The 11,994-nt window shown below is 39.4% G+C and overlaps 1 protein-coding gene across 2 annotated transcripts; it reads right to left on the bottom strand.

The window, feature by feature from the left end:
* Window positions 1–117: 117 nt before the first annotated feature.
* fggy (FGGY carbohydrate kinase domain containing) lies at window positions 118–11,608 on the bottom strand. 2 transcript variants are annotated; one of them, XM_044027242.1, is made up of 18 exons: window positions 11,557–11,608; window positions 10,822–10,975; window positions 10,191–10,631; window positions 7,496–7,689; window positions 7,193–7,304; window positions 6,302–6,453; window positions 6,040–6,128; window positions 5,208–5,323; window positions 4,961–5,089; window positions 4,069–4,172; window positions 3,603–3,710; window positions 2,985–3,046; window positions 2,432–2,594; window positions 2,210–2,284; window positions 1,987–2,107; window positions 1,745–1,839; window positions 750–811; window positions 118–610 (listed from the first exon to the last, which is right to left on the bottom strand). In XM_044027242.1, the coding sequence occupies exons 1-18, from the start codon at window positions 11,572–11,574 to the stop codon at window positions 520–522; spliced, it is 2,286 nt and encodes a 761-aa protein (XP_043883177.1). In that variant the 5' UTR covers window positions 11,575–11,608; the 3' UTR covers window positions 118–519. The 2 variants fall into 2 exon arrangements, with proteins under 2 accessions (XP_043883177.1, XP_043883178.1); XM_044027243.1 differs by lacking the exons at window positions 10,191–10,631; window positions 10,822–10,975; window positions 11,557–11,608 and adding an exon at window positions 9,466–9,907.
* Window positions 11,609–11,994: the final 386 nt, after the last annotated feature.

Here is an 11,994-nt window from a genome sequence, read left to right as displayed (position 1 = left end):
TATTTGTCACTAATTCTTACCTATTGAACTATTAATGTAAATTTGCATGGTGAGGTTGTAAGTGCTGGAGCAGTAGCATAACTGTTTATTTACAAACTGTAAAAACTTACAAGGCCATGAAAAATATGGATTTAATGTAGCCTACTTACACTTGAATGAGCATAAGCTGTGGGAAAATCACTTCTGAGGAACAATAACAGCTTATTTTCACCCACAAACATCCGAACATTTAAAACAAAGCATTGTTCAGCATCAAAGAACTTGCTTCGTCACAAGCTCGCTGATTCATTTTTCTCTCTCTCATTTTAATTATTTATTAAAAATGTATTTGAGGCAGGCATTTGGTGCCTCAACATTCAGTCCTTCATTCTCTTCCTCATTTTTGGGTAGAGCTGCAGCAGTGGATCTGTTCGCCCTCAGTTTATTAAAAAAAGCAACAGGGTTATGACTTCTGCTCCTGTTTTCCAGTGTTGATTTACAGTATGATCTCTGAGAGGACACAGACTCTGAGTCCCAGCCTCAATCTGCTTCTTTTTGGTCCATGATGGCCTGGTACTCCCTCTGGTGGTCAAAAAGCCGCAAGAACACCGCATACTTTCTCTTGTAGAAGCTGAAAAAAAAGAAAAAAATGTATATATATGTATATATATATATATATATATATGATATCAGGAAAATGCTTAGACATGCATAATATATATATACATATACATATATATATATATATACACACAAATATATAGTCTCACCTCTGTAGTTTATGATCCGGCTGAACAACTCTGCCCACTTTAGCCATTTTCTCCATTGCCTCCTAAACCCCATGAATTGCAAAGGAAAATGTTCACTGTTCAACACATTCAGTTTGGGGCCTGTTCTGACCCAGTTACAGTGTGAAAGAACACGAGCCAACAGCAGTGGCTGCACCAGCGAGGCTGAGTTCATGACTAATGCAGTGCAGGGGCCTCTTTGTCTAAAGCAACAACAAAGAAAATCCAGCCACTTGACTGTGCAGCTCAGAGAATCAGACATAACAAGTGATGTCTGCTGCAGTTTAGGGCTGAAAATAGTTTGACAGGTGCAGCCTAGTCCAGACAATAACATCTTATTTTTAGTCTCACGAGTACTGAGAAACTGAGGGATGAGTGAATTTGATCTGGTAAAGAATTAGTCCTCACTCTGCACTGATTTGGACGTTCTATTTCATAGATTAATGCACGTTGATCGTTTTTATTTTTTTCCATCCAGCAGATGGAGGCATTGAGTCAGTGTACGTTAAGTAGGGCTTTCATTTTGGAGATGACAAAATTAGCAATTCAAGATTGCAATTTAATCAATGTATTTTCTACACCAATTATACAAAAACATAAATACACGTTGGAAGCAATTCATGTCAATACGTTCTCATCCTTGCATGTGAATAGTGGCTAATAATTTGACAGTCTACACCTGCTTGAAAAGCTTAAATAGGATATTTTCCAAAAGTTCACACAAATGATTGTCTTCAATACTTACCAGGGCAATTATATTGGAATACAAAATAAGGAGATTGGATTCCAAACTATAATACAATACAATACATAAACGTTTTGATTTTTCAAATTTAATTTTTATGTCATGGACAAGGCAAAAAAGGTTTAAAATCTATCACCATAGTATGAAACAGATGTCTTGCATATGTTCTGTGAGTGAGACGATGTTTAAACCAAGCTCTCGTGTGTGTGTGTGTGTGTCTGTCTCTCTTTACCTGTACACTGCTGAAGTGCCGAGATGCACACGCTCCCAAAATTGCTGCTCCTATTAACACAGCCTCCGTCTGGTCTGGCAACACCACAGGCAATCCTGGAAGTGGTGATATTAACAGAGTTGAATGAACTCAAGCGTTTAATGTAGACGCCGTTTCACTGAAGCGTTGCATATTTGAATGTTAATCTTTATACACTGGATGTTAGGCATATATACAATTCTATTATTGTCCGACATTGGAACCTGTTGCGTTGGCATGAATCTGTACAAATAGGGCGTTCTTGCTCAGTCCACCGCACAGGAAGAGGGTTGTGATGTCGTGTCCTGCTTCTTTCATGGCCTCCAGAATATGAAGTGTGCCGAGCTGAAACCAGAAGACCGAAGCGAGATGTTTACTTCGTCCGTCCACACTTCCAAGATACTATGATGTTTGAAATCAACTTAAAAGATAGAACGGCACACTTACAGCGAGAGCTTGAACGGTGGCTAAATAGAGCAGGGCCAAGTCGTCAATGGTTTGGGACACTGAGAGCCCGATCACCTGCAAAACAGTGAGGGCCATTTATCCAAACACCTATGTGTGGCTACGTGATACAGCAGTCACAAGAATGATTCACTTCTGTCCAAGAGAAATTCTCTTCAAGACCAACGTTAGTTATCCACGCCTTAGGTCTACTTCCTTCCTCACCATGCCTTTCAAGGTGGGATCAGCCAGCGGTGACCTGTTCCCGTGGAAGTCCGGCCACAAGTGAAGACTGGACCCCAGCAGGTCAACGGAGGAATTAGAGCCAGTCATTAAACTCAGGTGGCTATTCAGGTAACTGTAGAGGTTCTCACCAGTGAAGGGAAACCTGGGAGAAAAGGAATCGTACAAAGATTCTATATTAAATATTTAAATAATCTCTGTCCACTTTCAACATAATCTGGATTACCAAATAAAAAATAGAATTCCCCAAAAATATCTTTAAAAATCATAACACTATAGGCCTTGGTCAGAACAAGAATAGCTAAATGTCAACGTGTTCAGGTAAGATACTACAGATACAGGTAAGAAAATACCAGGGTGTCTTATAAATATAATAAATGCAAAGAAAATCAAACCAAGAAATGATGCTTGTGTTCATCGGTTTCAATTCAACCTTTCACAGATTATAAAACCCCTATAATTCTAGAATCTTTAGAATCTTTTTACCAAAGTCAACAGGAATGGCATTCGTGTTAAAATGACTTTGTCTGCTGACCTCTGCTGTGTCTGTTCCTGCAGCTGAGCATAGGCAGCGTGGCCCTTCACTAAATGGTCAATCTGAAGGAGGAAAGGGGGAAAAACAATCACATATCAACAGTTTCCTGTTGATGCACGGCATGAATGGGTCTGTAAACAACTAAGGATGCACCGAAATGAAAATTGTTGGCCAAACCGAAACACAGAAAGAAATTTGTATGCCAATTCTGTACCATTGTGTTTTTTTTATATCTAATTTTGTTGTTATGGCTGGGACTGTGTGTACTTACCTCACTTAATTCAAGGCACTGCAATTTTATATATAGATTAATATATATATATACATATACATATATATGTGTATATATAGATATATATGTGTGTATGTATATTATATGTATATATATATATATATATATATATATATATATATATATATGTATATATATGCATATATATGTATATGTATGATCTTGGGCAGACTCTAGTTTTTGAATGCGTCATCACAACGTCCTGCTTCGGTCGTTTTGTTTCGGTGTTAAAAGTATTTCAGCCGAAAATGCTTTTTCTTTTGGCCACTTTCGGCCGATATGTTTCATCTCTAGTAAAAACATGTTTACAAAGACAGTTGACTGACCAGTCGTCCTGTCGCACTCTGTCCTCCCTCGTTGAGCCACATGTCAGGCAACATAGAAGACAGGTAGGGTCCCCACACTCCTGGCACAAACAGAGGCTGCTCGCTGACCTGGTACACAACACAGTGATGACATTAAATGAGTTTGTTTTGTATCTGTCCAGGGTGTACGTACCCCCCGCCTTTCGCCCCATGTCAGCTGAAACTGGCACCAGTGCCCAGTGCAACACTTATGTGGAGAAGATGAGGGAGTTTGTTTTGTACATAACTAGGGGAAAAGCGAACAGATCTACTCTATAGTATAAAGAAAACATGGCAATATGTATGATACAAATTATAGTAATAATAAAATTGGTAACTCATTTAATATACAACCTTTTTAAGGCAGTTTTCTGTCATTGGCATATTTATCCTCCAACACACTGATGTCTAAACACTGTTGATCTCACTGTAGCAGCAAACCACTTACAGCCATGTGACAGGTTGAAGTCCCACAAATCATTGCCATGCGTGAAGTCACTGGTTTGTCCTCACACGGCAAATCGAAGCCTGTGACGTCTGCGCCGATCACACCTGGAATGAGATGTGATATTTACCTTTAATTGTGTGACATTAGAATCCTGTCTTGCATTTTCTGCAAAGGTTACAAAACAGAAGACGACAAAGTGGCAGTAAGACCTAAATCAGTCGCGGATCATACGCTTTAAATCTTTTTGAAGTGATCAGCTACGCTACACGTGGGACCTGAGCAGTGACACTAACCGCTGGAGAAATATTTGTCAAGCTGGTTTGAGTTTAACGTGCAAGGCTGACCTGTGTGCTGGTGTTGTTCATCACTGTGACGTGAACAACAACTAAAAGGCTCAGTGTGTTTTACTCTGACTTGTACAACAATGTGTGATCGGTGGAGGTCAAAGCCAGAGGTCAGAGGGCAGAGTTCGTGAGCAGTTTAAGTCTCAGAACAAAACCAGATGGTGAAGAGTTCTGAGTTTAGGACATTTGATACTGATAATTCCCTGTGAAAATGTGTTGTTGAGCCCTCTGTTTTTCTATCTCCATAATAATAATACTTCATTTTATAAACACGGTATATACATGCGAGATATAAAAATCTACATGACAAATAATTCATTTATGCTTTTCCACTTTTTGGACCTACATATGTTCCCTGCTGTATTACAACATCAACTTTGGTGATTATTGTTGTTGTTGTTGTTGTTAGAAAGGATGTAATATAGCATACAATACAACAAAGGACTTAAAATAAATAACTAAATGTTACTTAGGAACATCACCCTATATCCGATAGTAGCAACATTAGACATTTTATGTTCCAGAAATTGTATTTCATTGTGTAATACCTAGGCCTCCAGCATGAGCATCGATAAGAGAGGCTCCAACTGCAGTTCCTGGGTCCAAACCCAAATCTGCTGCTGCCTCTGGGGTGAGGCCACTGCCTAATGGGCTCCCTGGAGAACACATCTCACTGCCTGGGTGACAGAGAGGTCACAGTTAAAAATAAAGTCTTCTGAATATCTTTTATTCTTACACTACACAAAACTAATTGACACATTCACCAGGAGATGATTTAGGTTTTGATTCTCAGACCTATTTTGGAAAAGTCATTTTCCAGGAGGTCCTCCAATCCAATGCTCGTCCAGAAGCTGTCATCCCATCCATCTGGAGGGCAGTACATCCACTTACACACCACAGTACATAAGGACCTGTGAAACATTGTGGACAAGTACTTTATCATGCTTCCCAAGATAAATGAGCCTTCTTAAATCTGTACAAATAACATAGAGTCACATAAACAGTATCTTGTGAAGGTCACGGTATCACACCACGCTGACTCTGACAATAGTTCTTCGAATTGCTGCTAGTGAGGACGACCTCCATCTTTCTTGGAAACAGAGTTTTGATAATTGATGAAGGAAAGGGGAGCACGCTAACCCATCAACAACTATTTTATTAATACAAGTAACATTTGGGGGTTAACAATTTCAAATACTATAATTTCAACTACACGTGTGCTACAGCTTCATATTATGGCTGAGCAATTGAAACAACTATTTGAAACTATGCAACTGACAAATTGTAACGCCTCCGATTTAGTTCTTTTTTCGATTGTCCAATCACGTTGAGGTATTTGTCGGAAAACATATTTACGCCGTCATCCTTGCATTACAACAAAAGTTACTATCGTGATGGTATCTAATGTTCACACTCACATTTTAAATCTAAAACACAGTTAATATTAAAGTGAACCTTGAATTATATCACACATTGGTCAGTAAAATCACAATTTGATATTTTTCCCAAAATGTTCAGCCCACATTCATATTCTTCATATCATCTTTGGACAAAAAATAGCTGGAAACGACCCACATATAAAAGTCGAAATAAACCCAGACAATTATGACGGATCAACAAAGTTTACCTTGTCAAAGAACCTGTTGCTTTCCAAGACAGGAAGTCTGGCAGGTCAAAAAAGTGAGCAGCTTTGTCCCAGCAGCTTTCTTTCAGATTCTAATCAAAGAGAACACATGAGCACTTGTGGGGAAAGTTGTCTTCAAGAATCGGTATTTTGGGGAGAGAAAAAAAAACAACAACATTCACCACATGCTCATCGCCCAGTACAAAGAGCAACAACAAAAACCCAGAGACATTAGTGCCCTATGCTGACCTCTCTCACCTCTCACCTCTTTCAGCCAGAGCAGTTTAGGAGGCTGCATCTCAGGTGACATGACTCCTCCCACTCTGCTCAGGACCTTGTGGCCAGCGCTGGTTATACGATTGGCCTGCTCTGCAGCGCGATGGTCCATCCACATTACTACATTCCTGTGACTGTCTCCTGCAGAAGAGGCAGAGATGAGGTTGATGTGCAAGAATGTAATCTTAAGATTAACACTGCAGGACACCGCAGCCAAATGAGTTCATACAATTCTGATTCGGCCAGTCATCTCAACGCCACTCTCGGTGTTTCGCGGTATAGCGGTGTTTTAATCTTGTGTCACATGTGACTAAATTACAAGGAGGAAATACAGCCGTAGTGAAGCAAGATGGCTTCAACAGGTTGAGTGTCGCTAAAAATGCAATAAAGACGCACCCACAAAAGGTTTCAGGGGTGGATTATACTGCTCATACAAAACCTGGACATTCAGCAGCTTAACAGGATAAATACCTATTGCAAGTGAGAAGCAAAAGGTTGGGGGTGGTGCAGGATCACAAAGGCATTTATCATATCTGGTCTATAAGAAAACAGAAAAAAATACAAACCCCTACCAGCTCCTGGGGTTCTGTAAAGTAAGCTGATCCTGACCTCTGATCTTGCAGTGAAGGAGGGAATTTTACCCTCAGGAATCAATAAAGTATCATATCACAATAGAGTAGAACAACATGCAAACTAAACTTAACAAATGAAGTCTTTCATCACAGAATGCTCGGAAAAAAAAAGCAGTCCAGTGCAATTTTACAGCCTGAATATTTTCAGTGTAAAAATCACATCATCACTCCTACTCCCATAACCCATAATGTGTACTTGCTGAGGTTTGCATAAATAATGCTTTACAAAGTATTCAGGTCAGACTTACCATCCTGATTAACGGGCACAGGCTGGAAGTTCTGATCCAAAACCACTAGCGAGCAGGTGGCATCAAAGCCCAAACCAGAAACCTGGCTCTTCTCCACACCCTGGGTAACTTTCTGGAACAGACAGAAAGCACATTCTGAAAATCTAATCACAAACGTGTCTTATTTTTCCACAGTAGGAAATCAAACTTGATTAAGGCAACCTAAACACTAGTTTAAGTTGAGTTACTTCACATCCAGTGCGGATCTATGTTGTAGTGGCATCTTAAAATGAAGCACCAAGAACTGTTTCAAAGTCACCCTACCTTGACAACTGCACAGCATTTCATCCAGATCTCAGAGGAGGATTGGACATAGTGGTCAGACTGGGGTTCCCATATGCTGATGGGCTCTTCTGCAGTGGTCTTTACCAGGCCGTCTCTGGTCACCAGTGCAGCCCTCACACTGGCAGTGCCAATGTCTACTCCAACATAATATACCTCTTCCATTAGTAGTCGAGCTGAATGTAAAAAAACAACAAGGGAGTAAGGAAGATACAGTTGATTAAAAAACAAGTTACACAGCCAATGTCAGTATGTACACGGGGTAAAAGACAAAAACAGTAATCCTCTGACAGGAAGTTGGAGGGGGATCAGTGGGGTTGACAATTTATGTATTTATTGATTCATTGATTAATATGAAATGACACGGGCTGAATGTGCTATCGTGTGCAATATCTGCAATATTTTAACTCCAAAAATGCACTTCGTACAGCTGCTGCTCTTATCTATTTATTTTATCTGTCTATTTTCATATCATTTACCTATTTTATATCACTTATTGCCATTTTATACAGTTTGTGTCCATGTTTTTGTATTTTATGTTTTCAGTTTTTAATATGTGCTGTGCTGCTGAGAGTTTACCAACTAAATGTTGTTGTGGAAGCACAATGACAATAAAACTTCCTTATGTCCTTATGTATTATATTTTGGTTAATTTTCAGCACAACAAAAGAACAATGACAAAGCAACTTCTGGATTCTGAATTTTACACATCCCACTCAAATCATGTTTTTTACACTAGAGGTTGTAGATGGAATTCTAAAACAAAAGAAATAAAATTGACATGAGAATATTTTTAATATAGGTTTTTTATGTTTCAGTTCTTGCTGAACTAACTACTCTGTCAGAGAGACCTATATAAGGTACTGTGATTAAAAACTTACATTTTTAGCTAAATTGTTTTTATGTTTTTTTTTATATAGCCCCTATAGCCCCTTTTTTATGGTATGATATGGTGCTAATAGATTGATTTAGAAACACCAGCACAAAGGCATAACCTCTTGGCAGAGGTTTCTCCCTCTCTAGGAGTCACAACAGAAGATCCCACTCATACAATTATAACATGAATGTAAGGGTTTTTGTTTTTTTATTGAACCTCCTTCTTCCTCAGATTAGGTGAGAGTTGGATGCTTGAATTTCACACTGCAGGGCAAGAAAAGCTCGAAATACACATCATTATAGCACCTGAATCCTGTGTGTATGCAGAGCTGCATTTTAATTTACACTGCCTTCTGCTTTCAACCACAGTAAGTGTTACAGGCATGAAATTCACACTGTTAAAACTAGAACTTATGTGGAGAACTCCATGTGATTCAATGTGTCTGCAGTGAAAGAAAAAAAGTGGGATAAAATATTCTTAAGATTATTTTAGGAACGCCTTACAGTTCGGAGTACTGAGTGTTATATGAGCAATATTGATTACTAGGGATAAAACAATTACTCAATTCATCCATTAATAATCCTAAATTAATCACCAACTATTTTGATAATTGATAAATCGATTGAGGATTTTTCTTTTCATTTTTCAGCTTCTAAAATGTGAATATTTTCTGGTTTCTTTTCTCTGCATAACAAAGAAATCATTAAAACGGAATCATTCTGGTTTGTGGACATTTGAGAACATTGTCATTTCCAGGTTTGTGAAACACTGATCAACATGTTCCAACATTTTATGGACCAACGATTATTCGATTAAACGAGAAAGTAATGGGACAGATTCATTGCTAAAGAAAATATTAGTTGGTTCAAGCTCTATTGATTATACAGACAAAGTATGACCATATGTGTCAGTGAGCCTGCAGTGGGGCTAAATCGCTCACATGGTTGGATATAGTTTGCTTTTTGTTTTTTTTAAATTCAGATGAAATAATGTAAGACCGTTGTTTTCAAAACGAACCAGCTACCGAGGAACACTGTTGGACGTGAAGTGGTAAAAACATACACAAAATACGTACGTTTCAAGTGTAGATGTGACCAAACTCTTCTAACCGACAAATTAAAATTTCACTCCGGCGCAGGAAAGCTTAACGTTTCAAGTTTTTAACAGTGTGAGAATGAAAAGTCTGTGATTGTCGAACTTTGAACCACAGGCAATGTTTGCGACGGAACGCGAAACCGGACAAAAATGTAAGGGTCGCATTCTCTGTGGATCTGATGTCCGGCATAGAGCGCTAACGCCACGCCCCTCACTTTCTTCGCCTTCAAAATAAAGGTCCATATCCTCACGCCACTACTCATTTGCAGCCATTTTCTTCGTCCTTCAAAATTAAACTCAGTTTCAATGCTTCAATGTAACACAACGTTAATATTTTCATACCCACTTGTTAAATAACCCTATAGGACATTTACATGAATGAGTAAAGGGCAGCCTGTGACCAAGGGGAAAGGGAACTTGACTTGTAACCGGAGGGTCACCGGTTCAAATCCCCACCCGGCCAAAAAGGGCTGGGGTACCCCTGAGCAAGGTACCCAACCCCCAATGCTCCCCGGGCGCCACTCAGTGTGGCAGCCCACTGCTCCTAATTCTAGGATGGGTCAAAATGCAGAGGAATACCCCCCCCCCTAAGGGGATTAATAAAAACTAACTTTAATATCTGAAGATAAGGACAAAGACATCAAATGACTAAACTCATATTCCATTACTCCACTTCAGATTCTCGTTTACATTTCTCCAACTCACCCATATCAACAAAATGGTGTTCCTTAATGTTGACAAGTGTTTCTGAGTGTCGCCTCTTCATATGTAACTTCAGGTTTTTCTTGTTCAGCTTCAAATTACAAAAGCAACACATAGTTGTCTTCAATTTTGATTTACACCTGTCCCGTGTGTGTGAAGCGCTTGCGGGGGGGACAGAGGTGCCCGTCACAATGGGACCAGTCTTTTTTGGAGGCATGGAGGTGCCCGTCACTGCGGGAGGAGCTGAAGGCGCAGGGAGGACGGTCACTGGAGGAAGCAGGGAGAGTCCCGTCACTGCAGGGGGCACTGCTGGGGTCACTACACATTTTCTCAATTTGAGGTGCCGCAAAAAATTGTCTCTCCTTACATATGTTTTTGAACAAAAACAACAGTGGTAATGTCCACTAGACACGCATCCTCTTCTGCACTTGTATATTGAAAAGCCTGTAAAAAACAATTTAACTGTGATGAATGTACAACCACTAATCTATAAAAACAAGTTATATGTACGTAAATAATTTGCATTATACAGCACAGTCATGAGACCATGTCAAAGTTTTTTTTACACTTTCAGTCAGAAAGCTGTGAGATATTAAATATGATGTTGCGAGTTTCCCAAGTAACAAACTATTACCTGCATATCGAACTACATCTTTATTGTGGCACTGCAAGTGTGGGACCAACTTGCAGTATTCACCTTCTTTGGGACAGAAAGGACATTGGAATAAATTTTGAGATCTCTGTATCAATTTTGGCTTCGTGTTCCCATGCAGCACAGACAAATGGGGCTGAGGAAAAGAAAAAATAAATATATATAACACAATTTTGGTAGAAGACATTTTAATTTTCAAATGTAGCCAACTCATTAATGGCCACATAAACTCAAATGTTAGTATGGTATCTAACTTATCTGTCACACACTTTAATATAAGCAACAAAGTAAGCACTAACACATTTTATTAACTGACCATATTGGTTGGTGACATTAAACCAAAAAAACCTAAAAGAACTTAAAGTTCAGTCCATTTCCTTTTACTAGTTTACATTAAGATCTGCCACATCCAATATAGCGGGGATGTCGACGTACGATTCAGCGCTCAGTGCAGCGTCTACGTATATATGTCTATGTTTGACACTGTAATGGTAATTTCAGATGGTCAAACTTAGTGATTAAATGTTTAAAAAAAGAAGCTTTCCCACTCTGGTAAGCTAGGCTGACGTTAGCTTACTTACTGCTTTCAACTGTGGCCTGTGCACGTTCACGTTGAAGAAGCTGTTGCTGACCTGACGTAGTTAGCTGCTATAGCTACTAATATAAGTAGTAATAAACAAGAAATAAAAAGCCAAAATAAAGCTGTCGGTTGCTTACCTCCTGCTTTCGCGCCATTGTTGTTTTGATTCCGCAAGAGGGAGGAAATGACGTCTGAAAAAAGGGCGTTACAGGCCATCCCCATCCATGGCCATCCCCCGCAGCCGGACCTTGGAAAAAAGGGGTAGGACGAGAAAATTGTATAGTTAGGTCTCTCTATAAAATGTGTATTTTCTAACACAGTACACTCATCTTGATTTCTGCTCTTAATCTGAGAGAAGATCAATGTGAACGTCTTTCCAACAGAGCAACAATCAGACTCACAGCCTTGTCGAGGTCATGCAGTGTGACCTCAACTTGTGTCTTGAAGTGCCTTGAGGATGAGCTTGTCTGTGTAGCTTTAAGGGCTATTACTCTGGTGTGTGTGTGTGTGTGTAAAGGAAGTGGAGCTGTGTGTTGTGAGCTTCTTTTTTTTTTTGACCACAAATGATCAGCAGA

This window comes from Solea senegalensis, linkage group LG1, assembly GCF_019176455.1.
Source record: "Solea senegalensis isolate Sse05_10M linkage group LG1, IFAPA_SoseM_1, whole genome shotgun sequence".
NCBI classification, from domain to species: Eukaryota; Metazoa; Chordata; class Actinopteri; order Pleuronectiformes; family Soleidae; genus Solea; species Solea senegalensis.
Note: the sequence above shows the minus strand (reverse complement) of the source record. Positions and strands in the feature narration are given on the sequence as shown.

What these genes read in the sequence shown, in the direction of transcription:
- fggy (XM_044027242.1), bottom strand. An exon ending in AGATGTAGTTCGATATGCAG is followed by an intron (nt 10,632 to 10,821) that starts GTAATAGTTTGT and finishes TGTTTTTTACAG; the next exon opens with GCTTTTCAATATACAAGTGC. An exon ending in GGCACTTCAGCAGTGTACAG is followed by an intron (nt 812 to 1,744) that starts GTAAAGAGAGAC and finishes CATGGGGTTTAG; the next exon opens with GAGGCAATGGAGAAAATGGC.